Genomic DNA, 20,947 nt, shown 5'->3' with positions numbered 1-20,947 from the left:
CCTTTGACCGGCAAAGACTGAATAACTCATCCTTTCGTCCAAGTGAAATTTTGTGCCAAATTTTAAGAGATTTATTTGAGGAATTCCTGAGATAACACCTTGACGAGAATTGCAAAGATGGACAGGAAGGACATGAGGTCACAGTGACCTTTGACCCCCAACATCTGAACAGTTCATCTTTGAGTCCAAGTGAATGTTTGTTCCAAGTTTTAAGAGATATCTTCAAGATTTTCCTGATATATTGTGTTAATTAGGAATGGAACAGATGGAAAGGATGGTTATGAGGACATAGTTACCTTTGACCTTTGATCCCCAAAATCTAATCAGTTCAACCTTGAGTCCAAGTGAACGTTTGTGCCAAATTCCAAGAAATTCCATCAAGGTGTTCCTTAAATATCACGTCCATGCTACGATGCCGAAATAATGAATGATGAGCAAAATTTTGTCAAGACGTTATATTCTTCCAGAGATTAACCAGATTATAGGGAACAGAAACCTCCCTGTGACTCTTTTTTATGCCTTCTATATCCACCTCTGACTTCACGAGACAGACTGACAGATGTACCGGCGTCCAGGCTGACAACATAGACAACATGTCTGCGAGCCGACTGAAGGCAGGAGCTGCTCTGATCGAGCCAGAAGAACCGATATATGTTAACATGGAGGAGCTGGCTGACACTGAACACCAAGGACCACAGGAAGCTGGTAGGGCTGTATTAATAACATATAATATGCATTTTACGGTACCATTATCAACCTTTGTCTTTGTATGTGCACCTAATGTTGTGCTGTTAAAAAGGGATAGAAATAATAAAGAAAATACTGTTGGGAAGTTGTTATTGAATCTACACAGTCAAATTTGGTCATAGTTCTATTACTTTATTATTTTCCAATCAGGACATAAAATCAAATAGAAATTATGCAAATTATGGAACACTTCTAAGCAGGGAGGCGATGATGTTTTACTGTTGGGTGTCACCACTTTAACACTGGACTGTGCACCTGCAGAAAACAAGCCCGTGAGAGCAGCCTCTGTGGCCGAGGAGGAAACTGAAAGCCAGTCATCTTTTAAAGTGGCCACAGTCTGTCTGGGACTCCTGTGTTTCCTGCTGCTGACCGCAGTCGTCAGTGTCACTGTGGTGTGTGAGTGTGAGAAAGAGGAAGAGCGAGCAGCTCACATTTAAACTCCAGCTGCATTAGTGTTGTCTCTGTTGGTTGACTCTTTTTCTCTCTGCTCAGATGACAGAGACTTCAATCAGCTGACCAGAGAGCTGGCCAATCACACAGCAGAGGAACGCCAGCTGCAGATCAGATACCAGAACCTGACAGAGGAGAGGGACCAGTTACAAGACCGCCTCGAGAGGGCGACACACGGTGCGGAGCCGTGTCGTAATATATGGGCATAAAGAAGGAGGAAATACTCCAAATTAGACCCTGTTGCTTCATCACAATTAGTCCAATAATGGGAATTTAAATCAACTTTAATTTATGATGCTACCCATCTAGATTGTCTATTTCTGATGGAGGGAGCTTTAAAAGAAAGGTTGAAGGTCTTCATGTCTGCTGTTTGTGACAGCGATCTTTTTAAAGTGAAATATTCTACGTGCATTATCATCATCTATTATAAGAGTGTTCAGTTGTCTGTCATTTGTATTTGACCTTTAATTAGTTCTCACACAGGCCTGACAGACAGCATTGTGTCGTCGGCGTGTTGTATCACCCTACGTGAGATAGAAGCCATGCACCCCAACAATAGAAACACCTGTACATTGCAGTGCAATGAAATGCCAAGCAACGAACACTGATGAAGATATTATATGAAGATGACTTTATAAATACATCAGTATCTTGATATAATGAAACAACCTACGAGCCTAAATAAATAGAGTTGCATCAACACATTGAGTCTACAACAAAAAAGTACATTATACTGTTTCTGTGTGCAGATGGAGCTTGGAGGCTTGTGGTTACAGCATGAGAAGTCGTGTGCACTGTACGCTTAATGTTCAAGTGGTTAAGTCGTAAAGAAATTGTAGAAGCTACAGGCATATAGAAGCCACAGAAAGTAACAATTTAGCAAGCTAACAGTGGGATAACATAATGCAGGAAATGCAAAGACACAGAGGGAAAAGTGGCAGCCTTTTGCCACTGTAAGATACGAGGGGCATCTTTTTGAGGCAATTATAGTAGTTCAACTCTGGATGCATTGAACCAATATACAGCAGTACCTACAGGAAATCATGATCTTTCGATGGCAATAATTGACGCAAATTTAAACGATCTCCGCAACATTTACGGGAGCTTGCAATTTTGAAAAATTCCCATGTTTTTTCAAATGATCTAAAACTGTCCTGAACAGAAGCTCTGCTGAAAGTATGACAGCATAAAGTTGCAAGTATATTAATTCCCCGAACAAACCTGATTATGAGATGTGTAATTACTCTCTAGCTGTCTTTCCACAGGAAGTTGTCCCGATGGATGGAGGAAGTTTGGCTGCAGTTGTTACATCTTGTCTGCATCAACGGGCACGTGGGATGACAGCAGACAGCGGTGTTTAATCCAAGGAGCACACCTGGTGATCGTTAACAGCTGGGAGGAGATGGTGAGGTTTTTACTGCGTGTGTGTTACAGAAACCAGGTGTGTGTTTTAATGTGAAGTGATGATGTGATTTTTTTTTTTTGTGTCATTTTTTACCCCCGCAGGTGTTTCTGAATGAGCTCGGAGCTCGTTCAAAGTTCTGGCTCGGTTTAGATCAATCATCAAGTAGAAATCAGTGGACGTGGATTGATGGAAGTTCACCAAGAACTACGTAGGTGGATACTTTCGATACAATCAGCACAATTCTTACGGACACCCAAGTTTAGTGTCACCAATTTATGGCGTTGAATAATGGTCAGAAAAGAATAATAATCATTTGATCCTATTAGATATTTGAATTATTGAGTTATAGCCACAAGTGAGTTTTGTAAGGTTGCAGTTACCTTTGACCACCAATTTTTTAATCAGTTCATCTTTGAGTCCAAGTGAATGGTTGTGCCAAATTTTAAGAAATTCCTTCAAAGTGTTCTTGAGATATTGCATTCACAAAGCTAGGTCTGACAGATAGTTTGGATGGGAGGTCAAATTGACTTTGACCTCTGACCTTTAATTACCAAATTCGACTCAATTCATCCTTGAGTCCAAGTGAATATAATGGCTGTTACTGCTTTCCAACTTTAATTTTGTCCCCTCTCTTATCTCTCTCCTTGGAAATGGAATTATTTTCTAGGTACTGGCTCTTTGGACATTCACCGATTTCTTTCGTTCGGACAAAGACCTGTGCAGCTTTTAACAGCTTTCATGCTCAACTCTCTGAGAGGACAGCTGGATCATGGAGCAGTGAGGTCTGTACTCAGCACCTGCAGTGGGTCTGTGAGAGGGACGCTGTCACTTCTGGCTCTTAAATTTGTGATTTTAACTTTTTTCTATTTGAGACAAAAAGATAATTGACTATACTCATGATAATGATGATGAGATGAGATAAAAATATGAAGTCTGCCATCTTGAGACAATAAACATGTCCAAACCTGAAGAATTTTCTTGTCTGTCTGAGAGCCGTTTCAGGATTTTTTTTGGACAAAACAAAAACATTTTCCCAAAACTTTATGGAGGGAACTGTAAATAAAACATTTTCCTCAACATCTCAGACATCCTGCACATTATCTAGTTTCAAATTATATCATCAGTCGAAGGATATTTTGTGAATAGCTCGTAGGAAATTTTATATAAAAAAAAAAATTAATGTGGGAGTTTTTCAAAATTTTTATCTTAAAAATAAAATCTTACAAATTTTATTTGGATGTTGGAAATGAATGGAACACTGAGTCAACACTAAACTACTATTGAAGAAAAATGACTGACATCATTATACACAAATAACCTTAAAGAAAAAAATTCAAATACTAAATGTTAAATATTAAGGCAAAAAAAAAAATCACAGTTTTGTCTGACAATTCTTGGTGAAAATTCTTACATATAAAAATAACAAGATGTTTTATTTAACAGTTTATCTGATGTCATAAGTTTATCTCTTGGCTTTGCTCAGTTGAATGATGTTTATTGTGATTTTTTAAAATTTTGTGTTGAAGATGTCATCATGTATGTAAGGAAAATAAAGGATTAGAAATGATCACTACATGCGTTTGATGAAACATTCTCTTTGTGGACTGGAAGAACCCTTTTAATAAAATCCTGTGAGAAAAACTTTCGGTATTATGTGACATGCCGCCTACAGTTTTATTCTTCTTTCCTGTAAATGAAACCGTTTTTTTACAGCCCTCACCTGCAGGCTATCAGCCAATATGTCAGCAGAAGGTAAACAGAGATCACAAAGGCCATTTTAAGATACACAACAAAGGGAATGTCGTGCATGGCAGCAGCAGTTATTTTGGATATAATCAAGTTAACTGAAAACACACCTGTCCTGGTGCACACCTTTTTTTTTTGAGGAAACCAGAAACAACGGTGAACTTATATGACAGTCAAGTCAGCAAAATTTTAGTTAATTAACTACTTATAAAGTCATAAAACTCATTAATGCAGGATATTTTTTTCAACCAAAAGTAGTTTACACGAGGACATCGAGCCACAAGGAATTTTTTTTTTGCAATTTTGCCGCAAAATGTAAAGATTGAAACAATGATATTTTTCCCTTCCTCCTTCTCATTTATCATCCAATATTTACTAGTTTTGGTACAAACCGTGTTTAAAAGACCCCTAAAGTGAAGGTGTAATTTATTTTGAGATGATTGTTACCGTTATTGATCACCAAAGCTGAACAGGCTTCGAGCTTCTCAATCAAAGTGTTGAACGTTAAGTCTTCAACAGACACTTTTACAAAACAGTAACACAACAAATATAAAGACCTATTGATCGTGCACACCTACACTTTTCTTAAGAAATTTAAACTTCTCTAGTTTTGTTGTCATGATGTCTCCAAAAGGACGTTCCAGCTTCTTCATCTCTTCAACCTCGTAAGCAGCATTTAACCTATGTATTCTGTAAAGTAAAAAGTACAAAGCACTTCATGGCCAATGCACGAAGCCTTTTTATTAGCTGCAAACTTTGATAAGATGCCTCAGTTTACACTTGAAATACATTTTTGAAATATACGACCGTGTTGTTTGATGAAATAACAATAACAACTTTCAGTAACTAGGAAATGCAACAAGATGGAAAAAATAAATACAATTAAAGCAAGGAACAAGGAATTACAATAATCCAGCCTGGAAGTAACAAACCCATGAATTAGTTTTCCTGCATCACGCTGAGGAAAGATTTTCCTGATTTTATTAAGATTACGTAGATGAAAGAAGGCAGTCATGGAGACTTGCTTTATCTGGTGGCTAAAGATAAAATCCTCATCAAAGATGACTCCAAAGTTCCTCACAGTGGTGCTGGAGGCCAATACAACATCATCTAGAGTAACTAAGTGATTAGAGAAAGAGTTTCTGAGGTGTTTAGGACCAAGTTTTTGCTCTCAGACATCATAAACAGGGTCTTTCGGCGCCATGCGATGACTCTCCAGTTTATCATAGACCGTTGTCAGATTGGAGCGGGCAATATTTCCTGTTGAGTCTGGTAAAGTCTCACCCTGGAGGGAAAAAACACAGGAAGTGAGTAATGCAGTTAAGTGGGAGAGAGTTCCCGTCAGAGGGAGGATCTAATTACAAAGCATTTCCATTGTCAAAGCATTTCTGTTGCAGCAAAGATGAAGTTGAGAATTTTTAGAACAGGTTTGAGAGCATCATCGTGTGGGGTTCTGTTGCAGTTAATTGTGCTTTGGGGTAAATGAGAGGGTTTTATTATCAGACTGTTGGGGCTGACCATCGAACAAAATCCAGACAACTCAAAACACTCTCCTTAAATTTCTACAAAACAACCAGAATCACTTTAAGTAGTTCTTGCTTTCAAATAATCCGAGGAACTTGAAATCAATGTGATTCAAAGGCACAGGGTTCCCACGGTCAATAAGTTCTTCGGAAAGTTTTGATGTTAAAAAAAAAAACATCACAGAAGCTGATTACTTCATTTTATTGGTATGATAATGAGCATGTTCTTCTGTTTTGCACAGCCAGTATGTTCAAAGTTTGTGCTTTGGTTGTTTGTCTGCTTCCTGTCAGTGTTTTACTCTCCAGAGCAGTGTAATTTAAAAAAAAAAAAAGTAAATTACATGAAAATGTAAGCGATTTATGGCAATAATGGCCCTCCATAATTTTAAATTATTTAAATAAAGTCATGGGAATGTGGTAAAATAAAGACAAAATTATGGAAAATTTCTGAAAATTCATCGGTAAAGATGTGTGGAATCTTTTTTTTTTTTCTAAGCAGATTTATGGATGTTCATCAGTGACGAGGATTGGAAATAACAATTCTGGAAAGTGTAGGTGACACTGAAAGCAAACCCGTGGGTATATATGACACACAAAATGTACGGTCACATTTTCTTTTGTTTAAGTTGTTTAAGTGTGAGTTTTATGTTGATTGTTTCTATAACTTGAAATGAACTGATTAAGAGCAGTGCTCTAATATGAGCTTATTTAAAAATCTGCCGTAACCTGTGGCCAGCAGGTGGAAGTGCAGCTCTGTTTGGCCTTCTTGACCAGACTGAGTGTGTGACCTCCTGCTGTGTCTCCTCACAGCTCCAGAGGAGTTTGAACAAGAAGCCACGAGTCTGCCTGTCTGATCATTTTCCCTGTTTTCTCAGGTTAGTGATCTGTGAAAATCCACAAAGCACCTTACAGATAACTTCAAGCTGAATGTTTACATATTACGTTGGTTGAATTGATTCTGTGTCATGTTTTTGTCGCGTTAGCGGCTACGAGCGTTTGTGTCGAGTCCGAGTGCTGGCAGCGTTCGCAGAGTATTCCTGGGTGGTTTCCTGGCTCCTGTACATTGTTATATTATAAAGAAGCATTTCTTCTCAATATGTTTAAAGGACGCATTTCATGTTAAGTCTGTTTGGTTTATGTTCAGCAAAATATGAGTTATGTGTTCTTCAGTCTCTGCTCACCCCGTCAACTAAAGTATATATACGTTCGCCATTTTGTGTAATTTGCCGCCAAGTGTATTCGTCATTCTCAGTAGATATCTGTTCATTTTGCAAGTCTGTAAACAGCTAGTATGGGTTAAATACCAATTTATCACATTAAATAGGGTGATTTAAGTTGATTATTACAACGTATATGAATAAATGAAATAGGATAGTATGAATCTATATAGTTTTATTTCGGTAACTTTGGATTTAATTTAGTCTGGAGACATTTCCCACATTATATGTTTTATACAGGTATTTGGAGAGTGATTTTGCACTTTCAGTTGTTGCTGTTTATGTTTGGAATTTGTTGATGTTGTTGAAATAAAGATATAGCTCGAGAGGACATTGAACAAGAAGCCACGCGTCTGCTCTGTTCTCAGTTTCTCCCTGACGGAGACCTGTAACAAATACATGTCAGTTTATTTATATTGGACTCACGGTAGAATTATGGTTGCAGGGTTGTCAGATACCTTCAATGCCTTTAGCTCTTTGTTCCTGTTCGCACACCAAACACAAAAACGTATCTCCTGTTGCTGTACGTATCTGTCCCTCTTTACTTCACTGTAATTTCATCTGTTTGAAACCTGCTCAGCGGACATCGATATGCTCTTTGCATGGAGCCCATTTCCAGTAAGCCATTAGGAAGGATGTGGCGGCAGCTGCAAAGCCTGAGTGGCCTCAGTAGGCCTGATGTTTGACTTAGTGAGCGGAAAGAAAAGCAAACATCGCTGCTAATGACAGTGTCTCTTAGTAACCAGATCATCATTAAAGGCACTGACCTGACTGCGTTTGTTATCACGTTTGTGTATCACTTCAGTATACTCGACTTCTTGTTTCATGTCCACGGATTCTGTAAAGACACAAAGATGAGCTTACATTTGAACTTGTAATTAAGCAAAACTCTATTTATAAATCACTTTGTAAAAACAGGGTTAAAAAGCAATTCATAGTTACAAATAAAAGCCATAAAACATACAAAATAAATAATAATAATAAACTTTTTTTTTAAAGAATATGAAGAAATCAGAGTAAGGAAGCATCAGTGAAACACTTTGGAAATGAAATTTAAAACAGTCAGACTTAGTTATTATGACCCCCAGAAGAAGAAACTTAAAAAGCCCGTAAAGGCTTTGCTAGTCACCCAGCAACATTTTTACCAACCAAAAACAACAATAAAAAAAAATTGCTCTGCAGCTTCATAGCTTAAAAAAAGAATTCCGGACATTTCAAAAGTGTCGACTGAAGGAGAGAAAACAATGGCAGATTTGTTTGAGCTGCTGGAACAGGAAAGGGCGCAGTTTAGTATTTAACTGGACTCAATGACACACAGATAAAATAAATAAAATAGAAGCTGGGGAACCTTACTGCTGCTCCAAAGGGGTGTATTAGGGCAAAAAACAGTACTTCAGTTGTTTTTTGTAAGAAACTATGACCCATAAAGACATTAATTATTGAATTTTGAGATCAAATAATTTAAATTTGCTCTCCTTCCCATGCACTCGCCTTAAGACCACTGGTAACCACTGGTCTGAAGTTGTAGCTCCTAAACTACGGACTGCTCTGGATGCACCTGTTTAATCTGCTGATACTGTGGACTCCTTTAAAAGACAGCTAAAGACACTCCTCTTTTTATCTAGTGTTGTGTTTTAATAATGTTTTTAAATGTGGCTCAGATGGGTCACCAAATCTTCTTAAACTTCCTTTTATATGTTGGTTACTTTTATATAGCATTTTGTGACTTTGAAAAATTCCCGACAAATACATTTAAAAAAATAACCACGACGAGTTAATTCATAAATGCAGAGAGCTGGATGTCATTATCGTGATAAGACAGAAAGAAAAACTGACAAACAATCCAGTAAGGGTAGTAAAATGAGAACAAGAAGGGACCCAGGATCGAGTGTTGAGGAACTCCTCAGCTCAGAGCAGGACAATAAGGCTCTTTGTCAGCAATGGATAAACTGGAGATTTAGTAAATAACAATAAAACCAAGCGAGATCGTTCAACCCACGTCCTCAGCTGACCATCTTAAGAAGATGCAGTTTAAGATGCGCCACATTTGGACTGCAACAAGTCGGCATTTGTTACGGCAGAGAGTCTCTTTTATGTGCTGTGACAGAAACCACACCATAATTTCGCAAACTGATCATTTCCTTCTACATTTTGTAAAAGCTCAAATCAGATAAATTTAACATACCCCCCCCCCCCCCCCCCCCCCCCCCCCCCCCCCCCCCCCCCCCCCCCCCCCCCCCCCCCCCCCCCCCCCCCCCCCCCCCCCCCCCCCCCCCCCCCCCCCCCCCCCCCCCCCCCCCCCCCCCCCCCCCCCCCCCCCCCCCCCCCCCCCCCCCCCCCCCCCCCCCCCCCCCCCCCCCCCCCCCCCCCCCCCCCCCCCCCCCCCCCCCCCCCCCCCCCCCCCCCCCCCCCCCCCCCCCCCCCCCCCCCCCCCCCCCCCCCCCCCCCCCCCCCCCCCCCCCCCCCCCCCCCCCCCCCCCCCCCCCCCCCCCCCCCCCCCCCCCCCCCCCCCCCCCCCCCCCCCCCCCCCCCCCCCCCCCCCCCCCCGAAAAAAAAACACAGTGACTTCATTGAAAATATGTATTTAACTGAAAACCTGCTTAAGTTATGAAATCTTCCAAAGTGACAAATGTTCACGTACATTAATGTCTCCATAGTGACTATCTGCATCACATGCTCCACCACATCAGAGAGGCATGGCTGATCATACAAACACTGGTTGCTTGGATGTAACACGCTGCGAAGTGTAAAATACACAAACCTCATATGACCTACTTGACAAAAGAGAATACGTGGCGCTGTAGGATTGGTACGTTCAAATCAAGTAAGTACCTTTTATAACACAGACGCACATTTCAAAGCCAATCACAGCTACAAAGAGATAGTATCCAGAAATACATTTGAATTTGGGAAGTTCCACCATGAGATAAAACTTACAACAGGAACACCAAGAAAACAAGAAGATCTTTGTTCCCCCGGCCTTTAATCAACCTTCCTTCAGCAGCACTGAATAGATCCGAATTCCAATTAATAAGCCATGTTCACAACAGCTTCCGCACAGCAGAGGTAACAGAAAACAGGATAATGCTGAAGACAGATGTTTAGTTTGGACCGTTTGAGCCAACAAAGACCTTCAACTGTCACAACAAAATCTGGTAACTTCCTGAATGATAAATATCCTTTATGGTCATGGGAAAACAGGAACCTGCCTGCTCTGTTTACCGAGACTTATAAAAAACAAACTTTAAACACCTGCCATCTGTTCATATCAACCTGATAAGGGCCTTTACTGACTGTGTGAAATGTGTTTCAGGGAAACGAGGAGTCACACAGAACAAGAGACAAAACATGGCGGCTGACCAGCTCTCACTGCAGATTCATCCACACACTGTGGTTTGTTTACATTTGTACCCCTCCTGATTGCTGTAGGACCAGGCCAACTGATGAGTGACCTTTCCCTGTTTTGTTTGAATTCAGAATAGAAATAAAGGTGTATACCTGAAAATGTAAATATCATTTTAGCGTCTGTGTTTGTTCTGCTATGACGCCTTGGAAAGCACCGGAGAAAACCAGACTCGCTGATGTGAAATACTAGAATTCCCTCAGCTCAGCTTTCATGGTCATTAAAACAAAAAAGGTGGGAAGTACCGTTGGTACAAAGAGTATCGGGTCATTCAAGCACCATCGTAATACTGCAGGGAAAAGTCCTTCTGCTTTATGATGGCTGTGCAGGTGGTGCAAAATACAAGTTCCCACAACAAAGGACTCTGAACTCTATGAAGCAGATTCATTCTGGCAAATTATTTTGTTTAAGTACAACCAACTGAATATGAGGACCTGCGACTGATCTGCACTGTTTGCATGTGTCTAGACCCGATATGACCTCCATATGAAACAAAAGGATTAGTCCTACAAAAATAAAAAAAAATAAAAAATATTCTGAATGAGTGTAAACATTAAACACAGAAAAAACTCTAATCAAGAAGCAGGATTAAAGAAAAGCAAAACAAATACCTGCCTTGTGTTTCTCTGGTTGTCGTCTTCTTCTGGTCAACATAATTCCACTTGAATATAAGGACAGCCGGTATAAGAACTACACCACACACGATGGAGATTATGATTCCAATTAGGATCTTATCTGTCAAAAAGAATATCAAATGTCATAAAAACACATCAAAACAATACGTTCCAATGACAAAAATAGTTTTAAAATGTAATTGTATTTTTGAAAATCAGTGTCAGAATGAGTCTTAACGATGTCTCTGGTCTTTGCCGTCCCTGCTTTCTGTGTTGTTATGTTCACAGGACGTCTTCACGTCGACCTCCAGAGTCTTTTCCTGTGCTGGGTTGGTCGCCACACATCTGTGAGAGGAGTTGAAATCCTGCCTGAAAACGATGAGAGACAGAGAGACGGCCGAGCGAATCCGTTTCACGATCTTCTCGTCTCTGTGCCACGACAGCGTCGTCTCTTCGGCTCCGTCCACAGAACACATCAGCGAGCAGCTGTTAGAGCTCACGTTAGATTTGATCACCGAAGGAGTCGGTACGGCGTCTATAGAGGAAGGTGATGGAGGTTAGAAATCAGATATCTGTTCATACAATTATAGATTGAAGGTGCATTCAGGAAGCATAAGCTGAGACTCAGGCAGGTAAAAGTCCAAAAGCTCTTTTCTTCATTCAGGTAAGTTCAGTAACAGGCCAGAAGTCAGAGAAGGAAAACACAGCAGACATGGAGGAGACAGGTGAAAATCAGGACTGGATATCGTTCAAATACTGGTTCTGATCAATGGACTTCAGCATCAGGTCCTGAACAATATCGATACCAAAAGAAATGTCACATTTCACTTTACTTTGGTGGTTCTGGTTTTCAAGGCTGTTAGCAGGGGAGAGTGTAACTCAGGTCATGTTCTGTAGTTACAATTTACAGATGTCCCCTAAACGCCTCACGTGCTATCAGTAGATGCTAGCTACCGCATGGCCAAAAATTAGTTTGAAAAGAGTGAAAAAAGATATCCTATTATTAAGGTTTTTTTTTTTGTCTTTTTTGTGATTAAAAGTGTTTAATTTTGCAAAGAAAACCAATTTTAAATTTCATAAAAAAATGTTCTTAAAACAAATTACGGAAGTTTAAAGAAAAGAAAATTGGGCAATTTGTGGAGTTTCAATAGATTTTTTTTGCGGTAAAACTGTAGGAATTAACAAACTTATTTTTTACTATAAAGAAAGAGTCATATTTAATCACTTCCTGTGATAACAATCATGCTGCACATCACAGACATAATTTACTTATAAATGAACTTAGAGAACCATGGGGCTCAAAGTGACATAGCTTTTCTGAACATTCTGTAACTGCTGTCAAAATAAGAGCTTTAAATGCTTGTTAAATCATTTATATTCAACCCAGACAGTAAGGTAAGTAAAATGTACTCATCTTAGTTGAAAATGAACTACGTGGGATGCTGAAGGGTACGGATCATAAACGTAGCCTCTATTGGCTACGCTGGCGACATTTACGCCTCGGTAAATGTAGCAAAAACTAAAATGTGTCAGTACGGATGAGGCTTTGGGATTGAAAAATGGTACTCAATGACAAAACTTTTTTAAATACTAAAGAGTATCAAAGCATTTCAGTTGGCACTATAAAAAAGTTGGTTAACCAGCCGTAGGCTAACGTCAGGATCGGGTTCAGCAGAACAGAGAAGAAGAGGAGGTGCGGAGGCAATGAAGGGATGACGAGCAGGCTGCAGGGGAGGTCAGGTGATGCAGGTTACCGTGGCAACTGCAGGGCAACAGGAAAGTCTGAGAAGACAGTCGGGAAACTGATAAGCAAAACCAACAGGAAGCAGATGAATTGGTGGAAACAGAAACTGGGCAGCGGTGGGAAACGTGCATGACACGTTTTCCAAACCCATCAGAAATGAAACGTGCGGTGAAAAGGCGGCTGTCTTAGAGAGAGAAGTGGAAACGTGATGATCAGCCACAAACAAGGGTGAGTCTCTTCAGGCCGTCTCTCCTGGAACACCTTCACAAAGCTGCACTGAAACGTTTGAAGTGGGCGTGAAGAACTCTTCCGGACGGTTGGTTTCAGTTAACCCGAACAACGTGTGTTTGTGTGTGGAGGAGGAGGAGGAGGAGGAGGAGGGGGCGGGGCGAGGCGAGGCGAGGGGGGGCGGGGGATTTCAAAAATGAGATTAAAGATAATAAAGAACACTTTAAGTCCTATTGAGGAGGACTGTTAAGAATTTCTTAAGCAGAGGAGAAAACTGCGGAAGTACAGTGAGGTAGGAGAAATAATATTCAAACACTGAAACGCTATAAATTATATCGTGCACTGATGATGTTTGTGGTCGATCTCATTAAAGACGCTCACTTCTCCCACTGAACAAAATAACGGCAGAAATGAAAGCAATCGCAGCATGAAGATATTTGGCAACAGTAAAAATGCGACATCGCAGCAGCGATGAAGACGCTGATCTGTTACAACCTTCATCAAAGTGATCAAACTAACGATTATAGCACTTTCACAGCCTCATATTGGGACGCAGTTCGTTTCATTTCCACTGGATGTCACTGTGTACTTCTCACAAAGAGGTCTATTTCTGATCAGCCAATCACGTCTTTTAAAAGGTTGCGACCCAAAAACGGAGTCGACAACACCGCCTCACACTAAGATAAAAGTTTCTGCTCTTTTCTTCACTCAGAGTTGCTCTGAGAAGTTTCCTAAATCCCTCCGAAGCTGAGACTCCTTGTTAGAAGTTTTTATAAGTTCAGTTCGGAGCTCTCGGAGAGGATTCTAAAAATGTTTGTGAATACGGCCCTGGATATCCCAACTCAGGAAACTCCACGTCTGCCTGTTATCACTCCTTCCCGTCTTTAATTATCTGAATGTTTATGAAAGAGCACCAATATTTTTCTCAAGTCTAAACACATTGAACAAAATTGCGCTGCAGGTCGGGTGACGAAATCCAAACAAACCGAACGTGGGACACGCAGATGAATATCCAGGTTAAAGAACACATTATGCCGTTTCACAGTTCTTGTGGTTTGTGACCGGGTTGCTGCACAGTGAGGATAAACACGAGTTAATTCATCTGCTGTTTCTTTATCTGTCTGGTGGTCAGCAGTGCAAATGATCCACATTTCTGCACGTCTCTTTTTCAGCCACATATTTCCTGTAAGACTTACGTGGTGTCGACATATTTCCCCCCCAAGCATATTAGAGACATAAAACTGTTTAAAAAAAAAACTTAATTTCTGTTTTTGTTTGTTTTCATCATCTTTTCCACAAATTTGCATAACTTGTAACTTTGTGGAGACCTGCAATTTTCCCTGTTGGGCACAACGTTGGCAGCTGAGACAAGAACAGACTAACCTGCATTTAATTCAAGTATGCAGTTTGAATGACATCAAACAACCTCTTGATGAGAGCCTTCCTCACAGTCTGAGGACGAAAGAGTTTGTCTGCAGTGTTGACTTTTGAAAACTACCTGAACGCTCAACAATGACGATAAACTTATTGAAACCAGCTTTTTGTCCGGCGTCTCGTTCAGATTCTTTTCATTTCAACATGTAAATAAATACGAAAATCTACCACTCAGAGTCGGTGATGTTGCAAACAGGATGGGAGTGACTGCAGAAACATTCGACCACAAATGAAGCAGTACTGCAGAAAGTATTACTTCACACAAACCACGAGTTGTGTTGTGTAATGTGTTGCAGCAAACAACAACAACAGAAGCTGAATCAAACAGATCTTCTACTTCGAGTCCTCTGAAAGTGTTGAGGAGAGTCAGACCAGAAAAGGTCAATAACTCATCCCTGAAAGTTTTATCTGGAGTGTGCAGCCTAAAATAGATGGAGCCTTTTACAACTTGATTAAAATCAATTAATAAATTTATCATTTGCTAAAGTTATTGTAAACTACTTATTTAAAAAAAGAAAGAAAATGATGACATTATTTAAAGTAAAATGTTATTTCCTCACTATTTAATTTGTCCTCCTCGCTGCTCTTTTTCTTCACAGATCATATATTAAGTCTATCTGTGGCCGGTGAAACACTGAATTCAAAGTTATTTGGGGAGAAGTGACAAGAAGCTGTCAATCACAGCTGCAGAGGCTTCACGTGTGATGCACTCTGTCATCCTATTGGTCGAGGAACACGTCGTAGGATATGCTAAACTGGGCAGGTAAAAACAGAAAGAATTCAGACACACGTTAGAAATGTGTTGCAGGCTGAGTTCATGTAGTCTGAGTTCAGCATCAGGTTAATTGTTGCTTCTAAATTGGCTGCAGGTCCGAGAGGTTGGAACGGTGGAATTCAGAGTTAATTTTGACCCCAGCAATCATTTTTACAGAAATACTATAAACAAACAAAAGAAAACAGGTTAAAAAAATGTCCATTCAGATTTTTCTCCAGAGGTTCAAGTAAATAATGTTACAGCATGAGACCAAAATCAATAAGTAAGATATGAACTGCTGAGGTCACATATGGAGACTGGATGGTGTTGGAACACACACACACACACACACACACACACACACACACACACACACACACACACACACACACACACACACACACACACACACACACACACACACACACACACACACACACACACACACACACACAGGGACAATAAGAAAGGACTCACCGTACACTGTGAGTTTATAAGAGGAAATCATTCTCTGTCCTTTATTGTCCAAAGTATAAATCCCTGAGTCATTCCTCTGCAGGTTTGTGAGTGAGAAGTTTCCAGAGTTTTTGTTCCAGTGAAGTCTGTGTGTGTAAATTTCCTCGTCTATATAGAATTCACCCTGTCTTACTGAAGCAAGAATTTTTCCTCCAAATGTAATATATCCTTTCTCCAGCAGCGGTCCAGGTAGAGTGACGCTTCCTCCCACGGTTCCTGTCAGGTTCTTCTTCACAACCTCAGCAGCAGATATTCTCATCACTGTAAAACATACAGAGATACATCAGTCAGCAGTCGGGTCAGAACCTCCAGTGAAAGTCCCGTCTCATGAACAGGAAGCTGAAAAGAGCTCAGTAACAGTTCCAGAAAGTCTTCGGACTGTCTGGAGGATCAGACAGCTTTGACTACCTTTACTTTGAAACTAAATAAAGTTCAATCAAGATCTTTTCTACGTTGTTCTGCCTTCAACCCTCGATGGGTGAATTTCTGCTTTCCTACGCTCGACATTCGTACAAGCCAGCATCTCCTGTTCATCATCGTAATCCTCAGGCATGACGGGAGATTCAACGCCACCGGGCTCGTCATATCTTACCAGTCTGGACTCTAATCAGGAAGTTAATTACACCTCTGAGTCCTAACATTGTAATAAATGAGGGGACCTGCTGCATCAACGACTGCCCATCCAAGTTTCCTGCTTTTTGCTCCAAGAGAACACAAATGCCAGCAAACACACCAGGCTGATTGTGCATGCCCATCACGTTGTTGTTTTCCGTCTTCAGCATGACATTTTCCTGCTCCACAAATTATGCCTGCAGCGAGCTCTGATTACATGCTGTCACATGATCCTCAACCTGCAACCAGATTAATCCAACAGTCATTTGATATTGAACTTGCCCTGTACAGCTCAACAGATCTGCAGACATAGATGTTCATTGTTTTGGAAATATCAAGATATATAACTGGTAAACCTTTTACTGGTTAGTTGAGGAAGGTCATTTTCTTATGTAAACCACGAACCAATAGGGGAGTACATCTCTAACAGACCGAAAAAAAAACAGGTAATTTCCTGTTTATAGAAAAAGACACAACCATAAAACACGAGTTGAAAAGTTTGATATTTTTTAAAGGGTTTTCTTTCAATTTTAGTTTATTTTTGAGCTTTCAGTTTTAGTTTTATAAGAAGTGTCTCATATTTTCTCTTCCTATGACAGCATTCTTACTTCATCCTTACTTCTCTGGGTCTGATGTTTCTCCCTTGACATTTTTCTTGATTTAATAAGAAGTAAAATCAACAATCAGTCTTTCAGTCCTCACTGCAAACTGAAGAAGCTGTTCATTTAAATTCAGGTTTATTCATTTCATGAAGTCATTGGAAAAGTTTAAACCAAAACAACAGTGCAGAAGTTTTTGAATGAACCTTTTCAAAGCTGGAGTATAAAATAAAGGATGGGGAGTGTCTGTTTTATTTAAAACTTCTTTACTAGTCATCATAAATATCACTGAAAACATTCGGAAATTATATATTTAGCATTTCTCCAGTCAGTCAATGATCCTGCACAAAATTTCAGCTCAAAATTATACATATTTGTTGTTGCGTAGTCAGAACAAGAGTCCAAAACAAAAATTAAATCTTTTTACAGGGCGACAAAACAGAAAAAAGCAGCAAATCCTCCCACTAGAAAAGCTGCAGCCACAGAAGGTTTGAGCATTTCTGCTTGACAAACACATTTTCTAAAAGCTCCCGGTCAGCACATTCATGAAACACCTAATTAGATGCAAGACTAAAATAGTGGATCTCACCACTCAGGTCTCAGATGCTGGTTTTCTGAACATATCTCAAAATACTCCTGTGAGTTTACAAAACCTGCAACTGATCATGGCCAAAAAATAATTTTTTTTTATTACCTTTCTCTGTTATTGTTTTGTTTTTATTTTTTTTCTGTGCTATATAAATAAAGTTTGATGGGGAGTCCATGAAACTAGTCTGGGACAGGACAGTCAAATAAAACCATGCAGAAGAAGAATTAAGTTATTGTGCTTCACATATGTTAAAAACTGCCAGAGAACTGGAGCTGTGCTGTTAATTATGACCGCACACGTTCCTGTCTGCCACGTCTCAGCAATGAACTGCGTTTTAACATATTTCTGGTTGATCAGTTTTATTACTTTTTAACATATTTATAACTTATATTTTACATGGGTAGTTCTCTTTAATATTGCCCTGTGCTTCTTTTAAACTTCAGGCTCGATGCATATTTTAAATATGTTGCAGGTTTAAATGAAGATGATCCCACAAACAGTTCAGAAACAGAACTGTGGAACAGCATCACGCTATAAACGGTGTTCCACAATAACTTACCTATAAAGAGGACAATGAAACTCAGTCGTGACTCCATCACGGAGTTAAACGGGGAAGCACATCGTTAATTAATCCTGCTTCTTTCTGCTTCTTCATGAGCTGCATCACATTAGAAGTACAAACACAACTGACGCTGAACAGATTGGAGAAAAACAGACTATGGGTATTTCGGGGCGTGGTGACTCCCACTTCCGTTTTCGGTAACGAAGACGCATTTAATGTACCTTCCTTAAATTATTGCAAGAGGAGCCATTAAACGAGCTTCATGTGGAGAGAAACGGAGATGGATCAAAGGATTAATGCAGTATTTCTTCTTGTTTTATTGATTTTTCTGCTCTCAGAACTCGTCTCGATGTGGTTTGTTCCCGATGTGAGCAGGCTTTGTGGATTTTTAGACCTAAAACCACGAGAACATTAAATTATACAAATTGAAAGGAATCTCATCAGTTCCTCCCAGCCTGCTGTGCATTTGGTTTTAAAGCCCTATTTATCTGAACATAATACTGTAAATAATAATTAAGAATCAAATGGCACCATCGGTATATTTTCACATTACTGCGTATTTGTTGTTCCCAAAACCTGTTAGTGACTGTAAAGTGAAAAAAGTCTTAAAAACAACAGACTGAAATCTGTTTTTTTTCCTCAAACCCACTTGTATTTTTAATTATTTGAACAGTATCTTTACGATATTTAACAAACTGCAGTTTGAATATATCTTTACAATATTTAACAAACTGTAGTTTGTTAAATATTTTGTAGTGAAAAATACTTTCATTGAAAGATTTATTACGTTTTTAGGCAGCATTATTTTACTTCTGGGTCAAGCAAATAATTAAGTTGGAAACATTGTTGCCTTGAATTTAAGTTGCACTAACTGCAGATTTGAAAGCAATCATTTTAATATAAGTTCTTCAATTCATTTGAAAAAAAAAAAAAACGATTTAATTTGCGTGGTTTGGAAGTATTTTTTTTAAGTTGGTCCAACAACTCTTTTTTTTACAGTGGCTTTAATGCCACTTAAAGATGCCGTCAAGCAAATTCCATGATTTGCTTCTCAGTACATTATATACGTGTGAAATGAGTTGCTGAAAGCATGTGCAAAGCTAGAAAACTTTGTCGCACTGAAATGTGGAGTTAGACCATTGAACAGTTTCTCACCCATTTTCAGCTCAGATTTTTTTTAGGCAGGGCTAAAACACAACCTGTCTACCTCACAACAACCTATCTACCTCACAACAACCTATCTACCTCACAACAACCTATCTACCTCACAACAACCTATCTATCTCACAACAACCTATCTACCTCACAACAACCTATCTACCTCACAACAACCTATCTACCTCACAACAACCTCACAACTATCCTATCTACCTCACAACAACCTATCTACCTCACAACAACCTATCTACCTCACAACAACCTATCTACCTCACAACAACCTATCTACCTCACAACTACCTATCTACCTCACAACAACCTATCTACCTCACAACTACCTATCTACCTCACAACAACCTATCTACCTCACAACTACCTATCTACCTCACAACTACCTATCTAGGTCAGATCACAGCCGGTTTATTTAACCTTCTGCATGGCTCCTCCTCTCACACAGTGAAACGCTATAAAAGCCTGCAGCTCATTTGCATAAGAGGCCATCCCACTCGACTTCAGTTCTACTCCTGACGTAGTCAGATTGTTATCGTACATCAGCTAGCTGCTACGGGACGTCTCCCTTCACCCGCAAGTGCATCTTTCCTGGATGCAAGAACCTCCAAACTAGCGCTGCATCGTAATTTAAATTTCCTACTGAGGAAGAAAGGAAAAAGAGGTGGATTGATTTCATCCTCGCTGATAGAGACTTTAGGATTAACACCAACAGCTGCCTGTGCAGGGACCATTTCACGGCGGATTGTTTCACCAACTTCCACCGGAGACGGACGGAGTTCACGGACACACCGCTCCTCCTGCAGCGCGGAGCCGAACCGAGCTTCACCCTCACGGCCGTTCATCTCTCGGTCGCACCGGCACCGTCAGCCGCTGCCAGCAGGGTCCACCGCCGCCCCCAGCAGTTCACAGTTAATGTGCTAATCAGCTTCTATTGAGCTCGTATCCGAGCAGAGTTCAGAGGAAAATGCTCCGATAGCCGCAGATTTTTTTTATGCATCTCAATAAGTCTCCGATAAGGAACTATAATATATGTAACTCTGTATTTTACATGTCGGGGTGATGGAGAACATGGACCAGAGGAAATCTAGTCCTCCCGATTAATGAGGGTTGTTGTTTTTGTACTCCAGTGTAACGTTACCATCAGTGACCCTGGGTTACATGTACCGGTACCGGTCCGGATAAACGAGCCCAACTACATGTGCAGGAGGCTGCAGGTGGAGGAGGAGGAGGAGGTGGAGAGACATCAGTGGAAGAGAAAGACTGTTGGCTAGACCTGAACAGGTTCAAAGTTTGAATTGACATGTGATGTAATGAACTGATGTGATGTAATGCAGCGTTGTTCATGTTGCAGTCGTTACAGAACTAAATCAACTCCTCCTCTCTTATTATCTCCACTATTGTAATGCAGGTGCGTTAGAAGTAGTTGGAGAGCTCACTGTCTTCTGTCTCTGGTGTCCAGTTTTACTCCTGTGTTACAGCTCAGGGGGACAAGCTTCATTTATATGCATCTGTATGTTTCACTCATTGGACAAATAAATTCTGATTCTATTCTGTTTTCACAAAGCAGGCTGCTCCGTCCACCAGAGAGACAGAGTACCAGTGGGACATCATGCATAAAGTCACCCGAGAGGTTG

General features: G+C 40.2%; 2 protein-coding genes across 2 annotated transcripts; one reads left to right on the top strand and one right to left on the bottom strand.

The window, feature by feature from the left end:
• The first annotated feature begins 593 nt into the window (after positions 1-593).
• Positions 594-2,814, top strand: LOC138629884 (C-type lectin domain family 6 member A-like). Its single transcript, XM_069713865.1, has 5 exons — positions 594-705; positions 1,009-1,143; positions 1,240-1,374; positions 2,463-2,602; positions 2,704-2,814. Exons 1-5 carry the CDS (start codon positions 594-596, stop codon positions 2,812-2,814), a joined length of 633 nt encoding a protein of 210 aa, XP_069569966.1.
• Positions 2,815-5,069: 2,255 nt separating this feature from the next.
• On the bottom strand, positions 5,070-18,240 carry LOC138629914 (T-lymphocyte surface antigen Ly-9-like). Its single transcript, XM_069713910.1, has 6 exons — positions 18,141-18,240; positions 15,743-16,042; positions 11,344-11,640; positions 11,103-11,226; positions 7,856-7,926; positions 5,070-5,633 (listed from the first exon to the last, which is right to left on the bottom strand). Exons 1-5 carry the CDS (start codon positions 18,175-18,177, stop codon positions 7,890-7,892), a joined length of 795 nt encoding a protein of 264 aa, XP_069570011.1. The 5' UTR covers positions 18,178-18,240; the 3' UTR covers positions 5,070-5,633; positions 7,856-7,889.
• Positions 18,241-20,947: the final 2,707 nt, after the last annotated feature.

This window comes from Brachyistius frenatus, unplaced genomic scaffold (assembly GCF_029030835.1).
Source record: "Brachyistius frenatus isolate BFR_SWC_R1_liver_20210118 unplaced genomic scaffold, ASM2903083v1 Contig_123, whole genome shotgun sequence".
Lineage (NCBI taxonomy): Eukaryota > Metazoa > Chordata > Actinopteri > Embiotocidae > Brachyistius > Brachyistius frenatus.
This window is presented reverse-complemented; position numbering and strand designations above follow the sequence as displayed.